The 22238-nt window shown below is 39.5% G+C and overlaps 1 protein-coding gene across 8 annotated transcripts in view; it reads left to right on the forward strand.

Annotated features, from left to right (window-relative positions):
* The window catches only part of AUH (AU RNA binding methylglutaconyl-CoA hydratase), a 152024-nt gene extending 132435 nt beyond the window's left edge, over positions 1-19589 (forward strand). For 4 of the 8 annotated variants that reach the window (XM_063714276.1, XM_024252592.3, XM_054520171.2 and 1 more), the window contains 4 exons: positions 12455-12642; positions 16101-16151; positions 17319-17366; positions 18984-19589. In XM_063714276.1, coding sequence (XP_063570346.1) covers positions 12455-12642; positions 16101-16151; positions 17319-17366; positions 18984-19061 — 365 coding nt within the window. In that variant the 3' untranslated portion in view covers positions 19062-19589. Of the gene's footprint in view, positions 1-12454; positions 12643-16100; positions 16152-17318; positions 17368-18983 lie in introns of those variants that run through there. The other 4 variants (XM_054520169.2, XM_054520170.2, XM_054520172.2 and 1 more) reach the window with 2 other exon arrangements.
* Positions 19590-22238: the final 2649 nt, after the last annotated feature.

A 22238-nucleotide genomic window follows, 5' to 3' on the forward strand; every position in this document is an offset into this window, starting at 1 on the left:
CACTTGCCTAAGCCATCTGACACAGAGTTCCACAGGAATCAGTTTGCAGTGGGCTTTATAATCCAAAGCTAGCATTGTACTGCAGTGTTTCCTCCCATGGTTCAAGGAAAAAACAACCTGAAGTGGGGCTTTCTATTTATGAGAGAAGATTTATAAGTAATTCAAAAGTGGTATTTACTTCCAGAAGTCAGAGATCACTTCTAAGCATATCAGTAAATGCCCTCAACTTGGTATCCACATAACTTTTAACTTGGAAGGTTTGTTATGAGCATCCCCCTTTATCAGTATGACTTCTTTCTTTGTGCTGTCTTGAGAAGGGAAAAGATGAAGGATAAAAAAAACAGAACAAAAAGCTTGGATTTTCCACCGTTAAATGTTACTAAAACATACTTTATAATCCAAAGTCATAAGGTATGGTCACATACCTTGTAATTGATTGTGAAATGTCAAATAAAGCTTGCTTTAGATTATTTTAATACATGTAAATATAAAAGGGGGGAAGTAACATTTATATTTCACATTATTCTGTACTTTGAATTTAGGTCTTTTGGTCTTGGAGGAAAGGGGAGAGTAGTCTCAGATTGCTGCCAACATCTCCCCATGGCATTAAAGGTTCTCATGGCTCCCAAGAGGCAGCAGGGAATACAGGAGATAACCAGATATTTTAAACATTTTACTTCTTGCCTTCTCTGGCAAAAGCTTGCTGTGCTTTAAGCCTCTGCTAATACAGGTTGCTACTTCAAAGTAAGTTGTGTTTTAAGTAGTATAATCGCAGGAGATTATTACCTAGGGAGAAAAATTCTTGATGTCTTCTCAAAAAGATTAAATGAAGGAAAAATAATAAACAGTAATATTACATTTCAAGTATATCTTTATTCTATCCAAGTGATACATAAACGTGAAGACATTTTGTTGCATGATGAAAACAGTTTTGCCACTTGTGGTAGTGTCTGCTAATTGCCTACCCATTTTCATTTTCCCTTAGATAGAGTCCCAGTTTTATTCTCTATGCTATGGCAAAACACTCAGCAAGGAAACTACATTTCCCAGCCTCCTCCAGCTACACATGGCCAAGTTCTAGCCAGTGAGATACAAACAGATACTGTTGTCCAGTACTTAGTCAGTGGCTTTGAAAATGGAGCACTCCCTTCCCATTCCCCCTTTTCCCTTCCAGCTATTTGGTTTGCAGACCTGATTGCAAGGCTTCAGCAGCTTTTTTGGACCATGAGATAATCTGAAGGACAGAAGATGCAGCCTGAGGATGACAAATGAGAAACATTGAGGCAACCTGGTTTCTAACAGTGGTCATTTGTGATATTTATGCAACCCTGAAAAAACTGGTTCCAAAATTTTGTTTCTGACTTTTAAGCTTTCAAGAAAGTGGTTAAATCAAAGCAATAAAATTAGTATAAAGTGGACACTGAAAAGGTTGGCAATCCAGTAGCCTCATGTAGTGAAGTACTGACTGGCAAAAAACTCATTCCCCATACTCACTTGGTAATGCTCATCCTCAGTGCTCGTCATTTGTTAGAAAAGAGAAGCTTTGAACCTCAATGCAAAATCTTTAAAAGAATTCAGAACATACCATATGAAATCATTGCTATTGTAAATAAACTTGATCATGATATGAGCAAAAGCGTTACATTTAAAAATGTAGCTCCACTAAAAGGAATCAAGGTCTGAGGAGGAAAGGTACAAGATGAGCTTGGAACATTTTGTGATACCGGGTAACAGGAAGTTATTGATGACTATTTTAGTCATGTCAAAAGGACTTCAGAGCCGATCTAACTAAGTCCTCACTGGTCAAAGATGGGGTAGTTTGAGCATCAATAAAGATTTTAACTGCAGTGGGTTGTCATACATCAAATAGGTTAAAATCTATAAGTTAATTATGATTTCCAAAGATTAAAAACTTAACTGTCCAGCGTTAGAGGATACTAGGGAACCACCTTGTAATTTTGAAAACTAGTGAATAAATGAAAAGAGTCAACCACTTATAAACTAGAAACTCATTTTAATATTATTTATAGATCACAAGCAAAAGAAACAAAGATATCCATTTTGAGTGTTTTCATCCTCTTATTTTGTCTGTGGCTTCAGACAGTGAGTCAAAGCCATTCACTCCCAGGATCTTGAGTACCAACAAAAGAAATTCATTTGAATGTGAACAGTTCTCACTCCTGCCCCGGCACACAGCTTTACCGCATCACCAGGGAGCAACAGTGACTCTTGCCTCTCTCTCTCCCTCCTGTACCACCAGACTCTTCATTTGATAAGTAAACAGTTTTGAAATTCTTTGTTAATTTTGCTAAGCATTATTGGCATTCATCTTTTACCTATAACATAGCTTATTGTTTATTTTCATCACATTATCTGTTTAATGCCACATAGGAGGAAACATAATCTGTAGCTGATAGATTCATTTTCTGCACATACACGTATCCCCTAAATAATTCGTTAAGAATTCAATAAGTAGGTAATTGGTGTTTAAAATGCTAAATATTATGTAGAAATTGTGGTAGACTGTTACATAGCAGTTTATGGGTTTTTTTTTTTCCTGCCATTTTATCGATTTGTGGGGAAATTGGTTGGAGCTTTTGGGTGGGCTAAGAATAAATTACTATTTTTCCCATTTAAAAATGATGGGTTCTCAGTATTCAAATATTTGCTTTTCAGTGGCTTTTAAAACACAGAAAATTTATTCCAAGAACCATGATGAGCATTATCTATACATTGTCTCATACTGTCCGTGAACTGAATTTTAGCAGTCTGTGACTGCACCTGCAGGGATCTCTTCCTCCTTCCAGTTCAGCCCAGTCACCCCACGACCTCCAGTTACACACACCTGCTCTGTTCTGAATCTCGATTTCCTGCCTCTCACTCTGCAGCATCCTAACCTTCCAGTTCTGTTCAGACCTCACTAAGTCCTCAGGTCTGGTGACACTTTCACTCTCAATCATTTCCCTCTTTTCCTCTCTTCTCTCCTCACACAGCCTAGATTTCATGGTTCTTTGTGATAATCACTTTCTTACATATGACCTTAGCTACCTTCCCACTAACCTCATAGGGGAATTGTAAGGATTAAATGAGTGAATACTCTTGGAGTACTTGGGAGGATTTACGTAGTGTTATGTAGTATCTGCTCAGTAATGTCAACGGTTGCTATTACTTAGCTCTCTCCTCTCTTCTTGTACTTGTCTGGCAAAGTTCCAGGCCCCCACCCTGATCCCCCCAACCCACGCCACCAGTTAGCTAGAAATTGCTAGGGATGGAAAAGGTAATCATGCTAACTCATCTCCTGATCACACATCTCAAATGTGTAGTTAATTTTGCCCAGCAACACCGCCATACTTCCCTAGTATGTTTGCTTTTCCACTTTCTGAAATGCATGTTCAAATCTCTTTCCTCCATCCACCTGTACTTCCTGATGTTCTTGGTACAAATTACAGGAAACCCTATTTCAGCTGGCTTAAACAATAAGAAAATACCCTGTAGCATCACAAGCAGTCACAAAGTAAGGCATCTTCAGGATTGATAAGGTCAGCAGCCTAGTGCTGTCTTTCTGCTGTGCCATATTCAGTTTGGAGACTTTGCCCTTGCCACCTTCCATCATGGTCACAAGGTGGCTGCCATAGCTCTAAGTGTCACATGTAGAGGTGACAGCATCCTGGAAGAAGACCTGTGTATCCCTGAATGTCTTTATTTCAGTGAAGAATATCTTTCCTAGAAGACCCCTGCAGGCATAGCTTTATTGAAGGAAGGGTAGGGTGAATAGTGGTGGAACAGGAACAGGTGACTTAAAAACGTGATTGGCTGCACCTGAGCAGCTGAACAGCCTCAGTGAGCACCTGTCCAGGTCTTGCTGACATTTGTCTAAACAGTCTCCCTAAGTGATCTTATTCAGGACTCTGGTTTTAAATGCCACCTGTATGATACTAATCATTGGTAAACCTTATTCTCTGTGTCCGGTCTCACACATGACTGCTCCACTCTTATGTGTAAAAGATACCTTATACTTACCTTGGCCAGAGCACAGCTTCCCCTTCCTCCATTCTTGTCAGTGTTCATAATATTGGACACTCACACACTCAGGCTAAAAATCTAGCCATTAGATTGATTTTCCTTTCTCCCAGCATCCATTTAACTAGCATTTCAGACAACACTTATTCCAAGTCCTCCACATCTCTCTCCCTACCTTGCCCTGTCTCAGTCCAAGCTGCCATCCTGTTGTACTTGGGTGACAGCAGTAGCTGCCTACTGGGTACCCTGTTCTGATTTTGCCCCTATCATCTCTTCTCCCCCAATCTTACAAATGATCTTTTTAAAGTGCAGATCAAATTATGTCACTTGCTGCTCAAAATCCTCCAGTGCCTTTGTGTCACTTTGCCTAGGGTAAAATGTAAACTTCTACTCCACTTAGCCAAGCTCCTGTCCTGCTACTCCTCACATCCTTTCCTCTGAGCCACAGTGGTCTCCTTCTTCAGTGGGCCATACTCTGCCTCATCTTTGCATCTTTGTACCAGCTGAGCTCATCACTGGGTGTTCTTCCTGATCTTCATTTGGATGTCTGGTTATATTTCAGACATTGGCCTCACCTTTATCAAGCAGGCCTTCTCCAACCACCCAATCTAAATTAGTCATCTAGTGTGCTGTCTCAGAACTCTCTTCCCTGCCTGAAATTCTCTGTGTAACACTCCTCACAGTCTCTTCTCTCTGGCCCATTGCTTCTTGCCATTTGTCTTTGCTCCCCTTCTGCAGAATGGTAAGGGATGGTCTATCTTACTCAGCACTGTGGGTTCAGCACCTAGGACAGTGCCTGGCACTTGTTAGGTTACTCAATCAATAAATTATTTATTGAACTTAAATAAGCTTTATTTGGAAAAAGTAAAACGGATAAACTCCCATTCAGTTTCATCTGACTTTTTTAAAGAGAAAGAAAACTAGTAGCTCTATTATTGTATCATTCATCTTTTTGGAGAGTAAGCAATAGAAATTGACTCTGCCTACCCTAAATGAAAAGGAAATTTATTGTAAGTCTCCTGAAATCAATAGATGGATAGAGGTTGAAGCTTAGAGCACAAACTGGAACCCAGGAGCCCCAGAACTAGACAGTCTATACCATGGCAGGTCTGCACATCACTGCCCTGTGCTCTTTGTGAGCTTGGCAAATCTCCATGCCATGAAGTCGCCCATTCAGACTGTTAGTCCTGGAAGCAGCATCCAGCAGGCCAGACCTGATGTAGACGCCTGTCCAGCTGTGTCAGGGCAGAGGAGGTGGCTCTGGCTCTTGGGCTTCAGTTACAGGGATCCTCTACTGTCCAAGGCTGATACAGTGGAGAGAGGGGTGGCCAAAGGGGTCTCCAAAAGCAAGACTGGGATTTTAATGGGAACAGTGGATGTTGAGCAGCCAAAACATGGCCAACATTCAAAGCATTTGGGGAACTTGTTTAGAAGTCTCTCTCTGAGCTTGTTGGAGCTCTGCCACAAATAGTACAAACATCTGCCTACCCCCTTCTTCTTAGTTCATGACCATAATTCTCCCTCAAATCTCTGAGGAATCAAAATGGAATCACTGGTGTTAAAAATAATAACCCTGACAAATAGAACTGAGAAGCCCATGAAAAGAGGGTTCTTATGCTTGTATGCCTGATAACTAAAACCATCACAAAACACTCTGCAAAAACCACAACCTTACATGAAGGCCATTGCAACCTTATACAAAAGACACTTCTGCAAGGATGTCTGTTCAACTGCCTGTCCAGCCTCAGGCTGGCGTTACTTGTTATTGATCTTTGTAGCCAAGGATAATTATTTTGAAACAGTTATGTAATCTTCTTCATTTTTTCCTCTAAAAACCTTTGTCTTCCTTTATCTCCCTGAATATACACATTGTTTATGGCATACGCATTGCTGTTGCAATGCTTTATTCCCAGATTCCTTTCAGAGGCCCTCTCTCCGTTTTTTATTTAGGTTGACAAGCTCAAATCTTCATTAGAGAATGACGGTCCTATACCACTGTTTCTCAGAAGATGCCCTCAGATGCTCAGTGGCTTCTTGTCCCCCTCAGAGTAAACCCCAGGTCCTTTTGGGCCCATGGGACCCACAGGATCTGCCCCTGCTGTGCACTTCAGCCACACTGGACCTCCTTGTGCTCCACAAGTGAATCAGTTGCAATTCCCACAAGACCTATGCCCTACATGTTCCTCCTGGAGATGCATTCCCCAGACCTGTGTGGGAATCCTTGCTTCCTCCTGCCTCAGCTCCAGTGTCACCTGCTCAGAGCCCTTCCCTGGCCATCCTGTCTTAACTGTGTCCATCCCCACTCCATCTCCCCCTGCTTTTTTACTCTGTGTGTGTATTTGTTTATTTATTGCGAGGCTTCCCATGACAGTGTTGAACGCCAGGGGCCAGGGGCTTTGTTTTGTTCATGGATGTATCCATGTACCAAAACAGGGTCCCTCAGTAGTGGTGCTTCAATGAGTGAACAAATGGGTTGTCATCTGTGAAATTAGTTTTAAAGGAGGAATTCCAAAATGGTCCTAAACAACAAGTAGACAGCATGTGAGGTGATGATTGCAATTACTTACTTGGTTATGTAAATTCTGTTGCTTTAATTTAAGAGAATTATCTCTCCACCTCCTGTTTTAGAGCAGTGGGTTAGTAGATTCTGCTGCCTCTTCAGCTGAATGTTGGAGCCTATTAGAAATGCAGAACCTTAGGTTCACCTCATACTCACTGAATCAGAACCTCCAAGTTGACACAGCCAAGGCAAAAAGCCTTAGAAATCCCCTTGTATATTCTAAGCATTCACACATTAGAAAGGGAAGGGCAGTGGCCAAGGCGCTTTCTTTCTTCATAGCATAGTAATGCAGCTTTGGAACTCAGTTTTTGCTTGCTGATCTGGACATAGTGTCATGTAGGTACACGTAACTTCACATAGTACCTTTGGCTGGTGGGGTGTTGAAATGGCAGAAATATTATAGTTGCTTTTCTGTGGAAGGAAAAGTGCTATAAATTTACTACCTCTAGGAAGATTTGAGGCACTTGTTTTTTAAAATTTATTTTTAACTGACAAATAATTGTATATTTATGGGGTGCAATGTGATAATTTTGTTTTCGTTTTTATATTTTTAGAGACAGATCTCGCTCTGTCATCCAGGCTGGACTGCAGCGGCGTAATCATAGCTCACTGTAGCATCCACTTCCTAGGCTCAAATAATCCTCCTGCCTCAGCCTCCGTAGTCAGCATGCGATGCCTGGCTGATTTTGTATCTCTGTGTGTGGTAGAGACAGAGTCTTGTTATGTTGGCCAGGCTGGTCTCAAACTCCTGGGCTCAAGCTATCCCCCTGCCCCAGCCTCCTAAAGTGCTGGAATTACAGGTGTGAGCCACCACTACGCCTGTCCATGGTATATTGATCTATGTAAACATTGTAGAAAGAGTCAGTCAAGCTAATTAACATATCCGTGACTTCACCAACTTATGTTTTTTTGTGTGGTGAGAACATTCAAAATCATACAGTACATACTATTATTAACTGTGGTCGCTGTGAGATCTTTGTTTTTTAGTGGAAGCCTTGTGAGCTATCCTATAATTCTCAGCTTAGCGTCACATTTCTCCTCATACTCTGTAGTACTATGGAGTATCTGCAGGAGTGTCCTGGGAATGTGTTACTTGCTGATGTCATAATCCCTGAGTATATAGCTCCAGCCCAGGGAGCCTCAGAGCAGATCCTGACCAGGAGTCAGGCTCTGCATTGGAAGCTGTTGGGATGGACAGTGTGAGTTTGAATAGTTTTGTAGACCTCTGTCACCTTGAGTGCATTAGGGCTGCTTGTCAGACTGAAACAATTATAATTTCACCAAGGACAATCCTATTTTTTAATTCCACTGCTTAATGTCATCAGTCACCAAGACTGTTTAGAAATGGCACTTGAGGAATCCTGAATTCAAATGCCTAAAGGAACTAGCAGATTATATCATCTAATCTAATGAAGCAAGCCTGGTGTAAAACAGTCAACTGACAGAAATAGGATACACTATCTTCACTTTTACCCCTAACTCTAAGTTAATATTGGAGTTTGATATTCAGAATTAAGAAAAGGTGAATTGAAGTAATTTTTTTCTAGTTCTCCTCTTTACATTTGGAGCTTACAGTCTGATGCCAGGCATGGCATGCTAACTAGGGAGGCTGAGGCAGAAGGATCATTTGAGCCTAGGAGGTGGATGCTACAGTGAGCTATGATTGCACCAAGATTTTGGCACATCTTATCTTTTGGATTGGGATGTTTTTGTGCACTATTTGACTTCCTTAACCAGCAAGAGTACTGAGTTTCATTTAATTTAATTACAGAAAATGCCTGTTCATAAATTTAAGTACTTTCAAGCTGGAAAAGAATGTTGGCATAAAAAGTTTTGCCATTTGGGGTAACTATTCCGGAGATATTTGTAAAAATGTTAGATTCCATATCAATCATGTTTAGTTGTCCAATATTGCCTTGTAACTTCCATTTGTAAAGTTCTTTGCTCATAGTATCATTAGTAATTGAGAAAGGCAAACTGAACAGATTATATCATTTTTATAAAGCTTGAAATCATGAATTTTGTATGCCTGAGGGGTGGAGGGGACAGTTTACTTTCAGTTTCACACATGTAAAAATATATATAATTCAGGCAATCAGTCTTAGATTTCTGCAAACTGGGATAATTTCTTGCCAAACAAATGTTCTAAAAGTTAAAATTTCAGTGGGAATGAGTGAATGAAATCGTGTATTTGTGTAATCATTTAAGAATGTCCCTTTCAAGAAATAGTGTTGGGAATACTTTATACCCTGTGCAAAAATTAACACAAAACTGATCAAAGACCATAGCATAAGAACTAAAAGTATACAACTCGTAGAAGAAAGCATAAAGAAAAAGCTTTATAACACTGGATTTGGCAATAATTTCTTGGATATGACACCAGTAACACAGGCAAAAAGAGAAAAAAGAGGTAAATTGGACCAAAATTAAAGACTTTTATGCATCAGGCACTATCAACAGAGTGAAAAGGCAACCCATGGGATGGGAGAAAATATTTGCAAGTCTATATCTGATAAAGGATTAATATCCAGAATACATAAAGAACTCCTGTAACTCAACAAATGAAACAACTCAAGATGCAAATTAAAAATAGGCAAAGAACTTTAAATAGACATTTCTCCAAAGACAATATATGGATGGCCAATAAGCACATGAAAACTTAGGCACTCAGCATCACTACTAACAATGAAATTGCTACCAAAACACCAGAGGTTTTGTCTAGGTCCTCCTGTTCACTGCACAGAAAGCCCATCACTGTCGCAAGTATTGCCAAGGAAGAAGGCTTTAATCGGCTGCTGCTGCTGAGATGGGAGCTCAGCCTCAAATTCATCTCCCTAACCCACTAAAACTAGGGGTTTATATAGCAGGGAAGAAATGTAACAATGTGTAAGAAAACAAGAACTAGGGAGGGGCAAGGAGTCATCTGGTGTGGTGATCGGCTGAGTTTTGGTTCTTTGATACTTTTTTTGCAAGCCCTGAAGGTCCTTTTCTGGGGAAGAAACTCAAAACAGATGCAAGTTTCAAGCTTTAACAGCAGAAGGGTCAATTGCTTTGTTTATCCAAAAAGTACTGTCTGTGGGACTATTGGGCGGGTTTCAAAATGCTACTGCACACCCATTAGGATAGCTACTATAAAAAAAAAAATAGTCAGTGTTAGTGAGGGTGTAGAGAAATTAGAATTCTTGTTCTCTGTTGGTAGGAATGTAAAATGGTTTGGTGACTATGGAAAACATTATGGTGATATCTCAAAAAATTAAAATGGAATTACTGTATGATCCAGCAGTCCCAGTCTGTATATACTGAAAGCAGAATTGAAAGCAGGGTCTTGAAGAGATATTTGTATATCCATGTTCATAGCAGCATTATTCACAATAGCCAAAAGGTAGAGCAACCCAGGTATCCTTCCAGGGGTGAATGGGTAAGCAAAATGTGGTATATACATTTTGAAATGTATGTATGAAAAAGGAATGGATTTCTGACACATGCTACAACAGAGGTGAATCTTGAGGACATTATGCTAAGTGAAACAGGTGAATCACAGAAAGACAAATACTGAATGATTCCATTTATATGAGACAATAAAGTAGATGGCTTGTGATGTCATCCAAAAAGATCAAGTCCTGGATGCAGTGTTAGTGGGTGAGCCACGCCAAGGGTTTTCCCCTGGTTCCTGTGATGCATTGTTTTCAATGGGTCGGAAGGTTAGTTCTCTTCTGCACCATACCGCTAGCCTCCACCGCAGGCCCGCCAGCCATCTGTTGTGTTATGCATCCAGATTAAGAAACAAAGCATCCGGCTGTCTGCCCCTCAGCTTAAGGGACTGGGTCTTTTTCGTAGTGTTAGTTACCACCTACATGACCGTTACTTTGTTAAGTTTCTGCAAAAATCCTCATACCTCAGAATCATGCTATAAGTGGAACAATATGATGAACGAGTTTGAGCTTCCGGGACTTGGAAAATGTTGTTTCTCTTGAATAAAAAGTGCGACATTAACAATGTGGGTCACATTTGTTAATTTTGACCAGTCTACATTAAACTTTTCATAGAACATGAGAAAGAACCATTTCCTAATATGCTTATCATGAATAATATATATTCGTTAAGTTCTTCAGTCTCATCAAAATTCTCATCAGCTCCATGAGTAAATATAGTCATCTGAGTTATATTTATATCTGTGTTCTAATCAGCTGCCATTGGAAGCACCATAAATAGCTTGTCTTTTCCATGCAGCTTATCCCGTAAGTTCTCAGACCTATCTTTACTACACTGAGCAACATCATTGTCGAAAGTTAAATTTAAATTTGTCAATAATTCATTGTCTTCAGACACATATTTTCTGCCGTATCGAGTAAACGTGTATAAACTCACCATCTCTAACTGCTTGGGCAGCTTAAACACGTAATAACTGCATTTTGCGGTAGCATTATTGTATTTGTTTGAAAACAGTCTGTATTGAAAATATTAGTCCTTTTACAATTCATTCAGGGTTTCTTTTTCTAAATATTACCTGTGTTCTAAATATTAATTATGGTTCTTAATATGGTTTGCTTAATAATGGCATCTTAAGCTCTGTTCTTCCAACTGAGGCATACTTTGTTAAACATGTGCCTTCTTGTGGTCTTTAATTTTTTTCCACTTTTCACAGAGATGTGAACAAAAAATGATTTTGCTTTCCTTTAAAGGAAAAGTACTGGAGGGAAATTGGTTTTTTAGATAAAATCACTTGTCTAGTTTTAAATGTTGCTAACTAATGCAGAAAGAAAAGTTTTAAATTTTGTAGGTCAAGTAAAACCCAGTGAGCTTGTGTAGATGGTGGGCGTCAGTTTGCTTTTCCTGCTCTGCAGGGGGTCAGTTCGCTGCTCCTCTGCCTCCTGGCACAGCCATTGATAGGGTGAGATTTAAGTGAACGCTGATGTTGAAGCTGTTTTCATTTCTTCTTGGTAGACATTGAGGCTAGACCTGTGTTACCTGCTTTTGCCCAACTTTGTATTTAATGAGATCCCGTCCTCATCACTGGAAGATACTGAAGTGAATACATAGATGGATCTAGTGAGTTAGGCCATCTTCAACAAAAATAGGCATCTTTTGCTGTAGAACTATTCTGACCTACGTTTACCCTAAATCATGCTAATATACCCACTGTGTTCCCTTGGAGTTGAAGAGTTAATCAACTCCCGAAGTCCCTAAAGTAGTAAGTGGCAACGTCAAAACCAAATGCATGGCTTCTGACTTCACACACAGTGGATTTTCCTCACCAGCTGGAAAAGGGGTGTGTTTGTGTGAGAGAGCGTCTCCGAGAGAAGAGCTAACGGAGATGACCAGGACTTGCACTGAGAAAATACTACCAGGACAAAGACTGTTTTCATGAGTCATTGTCTGGTTTTATTTCTAGATTAAAATTTGTTTACAATGTATTCACCATAAAGGATTCTTTAAAAGAACAGGAGTTGAATGTCTCACAATGTGTTAAGATTTATTTAAGCTGAAAGAAGAATGCCAAGCTTGGTGGAACTCTGCCTTTCTAGTCAGTGGACTTACTGGCTGGTACTGCCTATCCACTGCTGTTCACCTGATGGTTACTGATGTGGTGATGACTGTGGATTGGACTCAGGGTATACCAGAGAGGTTGCAGGTGATACTCAGTGCCAGAATCACTTAATAAGGATGTAAGGTTCTCGAGTCCTTTTTTGGTGTTATTAGTTTTATAAGGGAATTAAGAAATTAGATTCTGTTCTGAAGTAGTTTTCCAGCTACTAATTTTAATATATAAACTTCTGGCCCTGGTTTATTTTTATAAATGAAGATATGAAACACTGAAGTGTTAAAACTAACAGATGTCAAATCATTGCCTTTTCTGTCTCCTTCACCCCTCAGGGGGGACACAGCGATTGCCACGCGCCATTGGAATGTCCCTGGCCAAGGAGCTCATATTCTCTGCGCGAGTCCTCGATGGCCAAGAAGCCAAAGCAGTGGGCTTAATCAGCCACGTTCTGGAACAGAACCAGGAGGGAGATGCGGCCTACAGAAAGGCCTTGGACCTGGCGAGAGAGTTTTTACCTCAGGTATTTCTCTCATTAGAGTTTATTTTTTCTCATTTTAGGAAACATTATAACACTTTGACTAAAACAGCAGTCATCTTGCCTACGGAAGAAGTCCCTGGCTTGCTTCCAAGTAAAGGGATGCGTGGGCTCTGTAAAACTAGAGCAGTTACACGAGATAAACACTGTGATCCTGTGGAATTCTGATGACGCTTTGAAGATGCTCCAAGGGCCTTATTGTAGCCACACTTTGATAGAATATCCCTTGACAATGCTTGTCACATGTGCACAACTTCCTAGCAAGGTGTTTTAACTTGCTCACCAGCTGAGCGCTCTAACGAAAGCTGTAGCCATGGAAAGAAAGAGTGATAGGGCTGGCTGTCACACTGGGCCACCCCAAGTCAAAATACATTGAAATATGCTGTTTTCTAGTAAGGGACCGTAGTCTGTTGTGCCAGAGTGGACTTTCATTGCAGTGGCTTCACTTGAAAAGTGAAAAGCCTGCTTGAAAAGCAGCAGTTGTTTGTCTTTCTGTGTGTTTGCCTATGGTGGTGTAGGCATTGTTTTGACTCCATTGTGTTTCCTCACAAGTACACTTTCAAATCTAGAACACAATGCGTATGGCTGACTCAGGAGTGGTATCAGTGGCCGTGCACTGACAGTCCTGTTTTAAGCAATTCTTTTTGTTACCCGTTCAGATATATTTTTCAAATATGCCTTTGGTCTGAAATCACAAGATTAAAGGGCTTTAAATTGAGAGAAAGAGTCTTCTTTTGCTGTGTAAGCAGTAGTGATCTTTCTTTATTCCTAGTGGAGTTTGAAGTTTTATAACCCCCTAACCAATTTCTAGAGTCAAAATAATTTTTCTAACTCAGGGTTGCTTAACTCAAACAGGATTCACAACCTTTTTGTGGGCTGTGGATCTTTTTGGGAATGCCATGAGATTCCAAATTCATGCATTTGATTCTTTTTAAAAATGCATGAATGCTCACATTTGTTCAGAGTCTTGCATCCAGTTTCAGAAAGTGTTCTTGGCACTCAGCACAGGAGCCTTTGCTGACAAACCAGGCCCCACTCTGCTGGTATGCACCTGCTGAATCAGTTTTTAAAACCACACTGCCTGGCATTGACGCTTCTGGTCCTTCTTAATTAACTTAGGAGCTGTTAGCTCTTTTAGGGAAGGACCGTTATATAATTTATTCCCCACATAAGGTAATGCAGAGCCATACATTCAGTAGATGCTCAATAAGTATTTGTTGGATTGATGGAAACAGAGCAAATAAAAAAGATTTTTGCCTTAAAAAGATAAGATTCTCACTACAAACTTATTTATTCTCCCCAAATATGAGAGAAACCTCTACCTAAAAACAAATTAAAGGTACGAGTATCAGGAGAGTATAATTTGACTGAATATTGGTGTTATAACTTACCTTGGCTTAAAACTTTATGACCAAAACATACCTCAGTTGAAAGAAAGGGGTGTGTTTAAGAAAGGTGATGGCACAATTCCAATTCTGATGATCTGCAGAGCCCGCTCCTGGCCTCCTGACATGGATGTTCAGCTCTCTGCTTCAGAGCTCCCTATAGGCAGCTTATTAGCCCCTTAGGGCCTGACTTGCTCTCTCTCCCATGATGCTTCTGTGGCCACCATGCAGCAAATGCCACCACCGTCCACACACCGCCCCGCCTGAGAACGTGAGCACTGTCCTCCCCTCCGCTCCCTCCTTCCACTGCCAGTGTGTCGAGCCGCATCCCGTTGTGTGGTTACCCAGCCGTCATCACAGTCCCTGTGCATGTGCCTTTGTCACCTTTCATTGGAAGGACACTCCTTCAGAATGTTGATTGTTAAAATTAATTTTCCTCCAGGTCAAATGTATAAGAAGATGTTGAGTTACTTCAGAAAATATGTGACTGCAAAATTACATGCACGAGTCACCAAATGAAGTTTGAGTGGAATCACCTTTATTTTTATGTTTGTTACTTTGTTGCCAAATGATTAGTCCTCCAGATAACTGAAAGCTTCTGTAAAATCAGTATTTCTAGGTGATATCTGTATTATATATTACTTCCATTTATCTGAGAAGAAAAGGCTTGTAAAGAAGAAAAGGCACTGGAAATTTTTTAAGGGGGAAACAAATTAAATCAAGCACTATCTCTAATAGCATTTTGAATTTTCTTGTTTTTCTCATGGCTTTCTAAACTTTACTTCCCAAAGTGTGGTCTGTGGACCAGCAACCTGCGCATCTCCTGGCAGCTTGTTAGACGTGCAGAATCTCAGGCCCATCTGAGACCCACTCAGTCCACATCTGCATTTTAACAAGGAGGATGGGGATTTGTGTGCATCTAGGAGTTTGACAAGCACCTTTTCTTGGTCAGTTGATGATGAAGATGGAAAAATTAGAGGAGCACACCATTTAATAAAATGGATTGATTATCATGAAAAAAATGGTGGTGGTGTCTACGACACATACAAATCACAGTGGGAAGAATTATCTATAAGATATTTGTCTAACAACTATAGCCTTGGAAATTGTGGCCTTTGAAAAAGATTTGTAAACATGATTTGGAAGAAAATTTAGATAGGTCAAATTTAATAATAGAAACTCCTTGATAGGAAAACATGTCTTTTCATGCATTCATCCATGTCACCATCCAAGAGTCCTTTGCTTTGCCTGTTGTTTAGAGCCTACCATGTGTTTTAATTCAAAAGAGCATTCAGTTCAAAATATAGCATTGAATTCACATTTATCACCCATCAGTGGTATTTTAGGACTTTAAAATGTGATCGAATAACGAAATTCCATCTGAGGGATTCTGGTTTTTCTGCTTGGTAAGAGTTTGGCTTCTGCAAGACACAGGTAACATTCTCCTTCTCACAACAGATATCCAGTTCATTCCTTGTGACTCTTCTACATCTTTAAAGACTTACGTAGACTTCAAATTTATGTGTGCTGTGGGAGCACTGCTTAGAGGACACTGTTGATTAATCCACCATCATTGCTGTTAGTTGTCAAGGTGAATGGAGGAAAGATAGAGAGCCAGTGTCTGAAAGAGATGATATCAGAACCCTACCTTAATCAATAGCAATAGCCTCATCCCCAGCCCAAGCTTCTTTCAAAACCCCTGATTGGTATGGTACTGAGGCAAAGACTTTACCTCCTTTTCCTTCCTCTACTTAACTTCTAGGAAGTGTTGCTGAAGAACAGCAAGCTCACAGCTGGACATGCACTACCTGCTCACCTTTAAGGATCCGGAGTTTGCAGCATAACAAAACGTGGAATCTAAATAATGTGCTGATGCGGTTGTTGCAGTTGCTCTTTAATTACAGCCTTGCAAGGCTCAGAAAATTTTCCATCTAGTATCTGACAGCCATTGCTGGCTGTGCAATGGATCCAGTGGTGGGAATTCTGAATTTTATTAAGATATATGACATAATTTGCATAAATAATAATTGAAGTCTGTTTCTTTAATTTGAATTTTAGGGACCTGTTGCAATGAGAGTGGCAAAATTAGCAATTAATCAAGGGATGGAGGTAGGTTCCTTAATGCTTGAGTTTGTTTTGGGAATGGAGAGTGGAGATTTAATTTAAATGAACCATGTTTAGACTGCCACATTTTTTTTAAAGTTCTAAAATATGGTTGTTTAAATGCTACTATTACTGAAAGCTACTGAAATTGCTTGCAGGTACGTCATTTATTTCATTCTTACGGTTATTGCTAATTCAGTATCACAAGCACAGAATTCAGTAATTTTACTGGTGCCCTGAAGCTTATGACATGCTCATTATTTTTGCCATCGAGTTAACAGACAGATTTATTGGCTAGTAGTTCATAGAAAACCAAAATAACAGGGCATTCTGTGTATTTTTAGCATCAGTATTATATTATACAAAACATTCTAAGAACTCCTAGCTCTCTTCACCTTTAGCTTCTCAGTGTGCCTTCTGCAGGGAGGCACACGCAATGCAGGTACAAGGTGAATCCATCGTGTGTCTTGGGGGTACCCCAGGGAGATGACTCCAAAAGAGTGAAGGCCCCAGGCTTGGGAGGAGGGGGTGATGCATATACCCATTTATTGGACTTTTCATGGCAGTTGTTATATTTTGGTTAAATTATGGGTATTTTGAAGAAAAGTGCCTCCTTTTTGTAGACTAAGGAACCTCTGTATCTTCCTGGGCTGTATGGCAGTAAAAAGAGATTGACTTTGTTAGCAGTAAATACAGTTTCATAAATTTGCAAAAGTATTTGATTGGTTTATTTAAATATTTACATAATGGTAACAATACTAATAGCAAATACCTTATATAGCCCCTACTATGTACTAAGCATTGTGTGTGTGTGTGTGTGTGTGTGTGTGTGTGTTTGTGTGTGTGTGTGTCGATATAAAGGCCTCACCTAGATTAACTCATTTAATCTTCACAATACTCCCATTTGGTGAGCATTATAATTAGCCGCTTGTTCAGACATGCCTCTTTGAAGCACAGAGAGGTTAAATAACTTCCTCAAGGTAACTCAGCTCCCAAGTGATGGAGTCAGGACGAACCCAGGAATCCTGGTTCTGTGTCTCATGTTGGTCACACTCTGATCTGCTGTAAGGATTGGGTGCTTTGGGGATAGGGTTATTCAATTTGAATTTCTGTTGAATATACCACATTTCGCAAAGTTATTTCTGCTGAAATGGATTATGTTTTTATTCTCAGGTCGATTTAGTAACAGGGTTAGCCATAGAAGAAGCTTGTTATGCTCAGGTATGTAATGCAATCACAAATTCAATGAGGATGACCCTTACAAATTATATTTACCTTCTGTATAACTCAAATGAATTTCACTGAGCAAGATTACCCTTGTGCCCATTCCAAAATCATACAAATGGGTTGAAATTAGTTGTTTCTGCTATTTGTTACCAACTCTTATGACTGATTCTGTTCCACAGGAATGTCTCTTGTCTATATAATCTAGAAAACTCTTAAGAGTAACTGAGTCAGTCGTGGGTACGCAGGAGCTGTCTCTCTAGGCTTACGCTTTCTTTTGTGGGTATAGCCCTGGCCTCCCACTGCAGTGTAGAGAGGTAGAGAGTGGTGATGAGCATGTGCCTACCATGCAATCTGGGGTGAGACTCCTTGGCTTTTCCTGAACCTCTGAGCCTTCTCTCCTGACCACTGGAAGTTCACTAATGAAATTATAGTTTTATTTTTTACACAGTCTGCCCTTTTCATTTGTAAGTTTTGCATTTGTGGATTCAACCAAGTGTAAATTGAAAATATTCAGGAAAAAAACCAGATGGTTGCATCTGTACTGAACATGTACTGACTTTTTTCCTTATTATTCCCTGAACAATATAGTATAAGAACTGTGTACATGCCATTTACATTATATTAGGTATTATAAATAATCTAGAGATGATTTAAAGTATACAGGAGGATGTGCATAGGTAATATGATATGCCATTTTATTAATATATAAGGGACTTGAGCATCTGCAGATTTTGGCATCTGCAGGAGGTCCTGTAACCAATCCCCTGCAGATACTGAGGGATGACTGCATACAAATTAGTAGGTCTTCCTGGAGAGGAAAAAAAAATGTTTTCCCTTTTTTGTCTTTCTCTGAAAGATAGAACTTTGTTTTAGGGCATCTGAAATAGCAAAAAATTTTTGTTCTACCTTTCCTGGGAGTTGGAAACTGCATGAGCACTTGTTTAAAGGAGCAGTATCTAGAGTGTGACTCTGTGCCCAGCTTGTATATATAAATCACCACCTGTCATTGATGAGTACGTGCCATGAGGAAAGTGAATTACAAACATCTTAGAAATAGCCTCAGAGCCCAAAGAAAAATTTTAAAAGCACATTTGGCCATAAATTACAACTTACTAAATGTAAATACCAGAAATTATTCAAGGTATTCTTCAGACCACAATGGAATTAAACTAGAAATCAATAAAAGAAAGACTGCTGGAAAAGCCCAAAATATTGGGTGATTAAACAACATCCTTCTAAATAATGTTATATGTCAAAGATGTCTTGAGGAATTATAAAGTATTTTGAATTAAAATGAAAATACAACTTCTCAAAGTTTGTGGGATATACTGAAAGCAGTGCTTAGATAGAAATAGCATTGGATGTATATATTAGAAAAGAGAAAATATCTAAATCAATAATAACCTTCCACCTTATTAGGAAACTAGAAAAAGAAGAGCAAAATGGGGTGAGTAAGAAGGATGAGTTTGGTTACATAATTAGGAGAATTGTTCAGGTGACTGATTTCAAAATTTTAGAATGTGGTTCTAAGGAGTTTTCTTAGATAGTGCTTGATAAACTTTTACAGTTGTTTTAACATTTTTGACATACTTAATATTTTGTTTTTCTTAGACCATTCCAACAAAAGACAGACTTGAAGGTCTTCTTGCTTTTAAAGAGAAAAGGCCCCCTCGCTATAAAGGAGAATAAAAGGAACAGAAATTCTTAAGATGCCAATGTAATAAATGTATTTCCTGGAAGTGTCTTTCGGATCCACTATATGCCTCAGCACATGGAATCTTAATGACCAAAGTGAAGAGCAGATTATTCATATAGTGTAATAAGCATCCGGAATGGACCCATCCGTGTACTTCATTTAAATGTGTAAATGTCATATTTATTCAGATTTATAAAGCTAGTAGTGTATAGTCAGAAACAGAATCAAAGTTAGATATACATTTTTAAATATTTACTGCATATGAGGCTTTCTGTTCTTAATTTTTTAATGTGAATAATTTATATATTGCACATTCTAGGGAATAATATTGATTCTATGTCTACTGTGCTGCATTAAGAAAATAAAATTTCTATATACCAAAAATGTGAAGTTATACCAAATAAAGTTTCTAAGTGATTAATGCATATGAACAGATACATATACATATATCTAAACCTGAAAAATGAATTGATATTCTGAGTGAAAACTACCTTATATAAATAAAATTAGTGAAAAGAAAACATGGGAATTTTTCTCTTAACCCATTCTTTTTGAATTGACTAAATCATTGTATGCTGGACTTTAGAAGAAACAACCCTTTCATTGCTGCTTCTATCAGGCAACCTCTTTACATAGTCAGTCCTGTAATACAGTATTGAAGGTGAAGAATGAATCCAAAGACTGAAGCCAAAGAACCAAAGCGGACAGGAGACCTAGTGCAGTGGGACTTGCTGGGACCTCCTCCCAGCAAGTGGTGTGGCGGCCACCTGGCCTAGGAAAGGTGATGTTTGCCCACAAAGGAGGAAAGAAAATGGGGCAGCCAGGATTGGAGCACGGAAATAGCTTGGGGTCATGGATTAAAGTGGAGACTGTTCTCTGCTTCCTTACCCTCAGCTATTTGCATCCAATTTCTGTAAGGGAAAGAGGTGAACTTAACAACCCTTTGTCCTAACAAACACCTGCCTTCCTACCCAGGCCAGGTCAAGAAGCTGTAAATGGAGGGCTTCCAGTTTGCATGCCTGAGTAGCCACACCTGGGGAGTAGGCACAGGTAGGAGTTGTGTGGGACATTGGGAACTGGAGAATTCGCTGTGGAAAAAAGGAGAACATTCTGATGCCCTTAAATAATTTGAGATAGCTCTACTGTACATTCATTTTACCAAACCACCCTGCCTTCCTTGTTTGTGTCAGGTGTGAGTCTGGTCATGCTGGAGACGACGTCCCCGGGAGTGCCCCTGCAGCAAGCTTCACTGTGGTACAGGCCAGCTGTGTCCCTAAGGTGTCCTCCTTTCACATTTCCATATATCAGATAAACACCCATTTTACTGTGGATTTACATCCTCATCGTGGTGACTTCATTGCTATTTGAAAGCATGTAGGCTTCATTTTTTAAATTCTGAAACTTTATTTTTTAACTTGGGAATTTGAACTCAACCTCAATTCTAAAATTCTTATAAGAGACAAATGTGGACTGGCTGTCTGCTGATGTCTGTCCTGACAAAGGTAGGCGGTGTCTTCACTCATGTTTGGACACTAAGGTGAGCACTGTTTCTTTATCACCTTTGGTACTGAGGCTCTGCAGATTTATGATGATTGCTCAGCTGATCATCATACTATAAAGAGGGCTTACTAAAATTCACATTTGGCACACTGTGGTGGTCGTGTCGGGTGGCATGCATACTTGTTTACTGATACACTTGCTGAGCTGTTCGTTTTGTGCATGATAATTTGCACCTAAAATGCTGGTGGTGGTTTTCATAGCCTTTTAAAGGTTGCAGGGCCAGTTTGTCCTATCCATGACATGCTAAATACCACTTCTCTTGAACTGAGCAGGAAATAATTACGTTGTTAGGAAAAAATATTAAGAGTGTGCTGTATGAGTCGTTTCTCTTGGATTCATACTCTAGTCTACTGTCACTGATCAAGCACCATTTAATTTCCTAACAAGTTGTGATGAAGTAACTGGAATATATCTGAAAGCAAAGTCCTGTAGTGACTTAAGGTATTGCAGACTTCATGTATTATGGCAGAGAAAAGTGCCTGTCCAATTCTCTGAATAAATGTTTGCCTTTCTCTTGATTTTCCTTTCAGTATCGGTCTTGCTGCTAAGCAGTCCTGATCCTCCCCCAAGTCAAGCTCACGGGGCTCTGGATAGGGCCGTGCTACCTACGGAGGAGCATGGGCTGCTCCTCTTTCTCCAGCACACCGCCTGTTGGTGCATGCAGTTGGAAATGCAGTAGACGTATCCATGTGTTCAGACTAGGTTAGAGAAGGCTCTCAAGAAAGGAGGATGAGTGATCAAGCACAGATAGAATTCAGAGGATGAAAGCAAAATAAAGAAAAAATTTCCCGTTATCTCAGAGCATGAGGCCTACTGGTTTTGAAGTAATTTAGTGCTGGTTAATTTCTAACTTGTCTATGAAAAGAAAGGAAAAGAGGTCTCCAAGTTTCTAAAGTTCTGAGGCAAGAGAAAAGTTCTAGTAATGGCAAAAATAAGAGTCAGATTTTCTGAGATTGATTTCTGTAATGTAAAGGATCATTTCACGTTTGCTTTGTTCTTAATAATGATGGATCTGGTTTTCCTGTCAATCATCTTTTTTGTTGTTTTTCTAGCAATCAAAAATTGGCTTGTCACAAAGTGTTACTTTTCTGATAGCACCTTTCTAAGTGCTTCGTGAATAGGCCAAAGTAGTGGAGTGTCGATTCATGGATCAGCAGTTAGAAAAAGTGTGTATCTGCACATGGGTGTGTTGCTGGCCGGCCATCGGCCCTTTTCCTCACTTGACCTGAACTTCTACCTCTGGTGATATGCCCTACATTTGCTCTTACTTGGGCTCTAATGATCCTGGCACACACATTCAGAAATAGTTAATCATGCCATTATTTGTCTACCGATCTAGTAAAATATTAACTAATACTTACGTCAGTATGTATTGAACTTTATCAGAATAGCAATAGAAGTTATTTTCTCATAGTATATTAATAACTATACATGTTTCACAAAAAAAATTTTAAAGTTAGTTGCTAATATTCTGGTAACAACGTAAGAGATACTCTTCTGCATAGATGAAGCAGGATACATATTGTGATTTGGGGTATTTTGGGAGGTGGAAGGTGGTCGAATCCTCTGTTCAATTGTATTTGTGTCTCAGGCTCCAAAAAAATCACTGT

The sequence above is a fragment of the Pongo abelii genome, chromosome 13 (genome assembly GCF_028885655.2).
Source record: "Pongo abelii isolate AG06213 chromosome 13, NHGRI_mPonAbe1-v2.0_pri, whole genome shotgun sequence".
NCBI lineage: Eukaryota > Metazoa > Chordata > Mammalia > Primates > Hominidae > Pongo > Pongo abelii.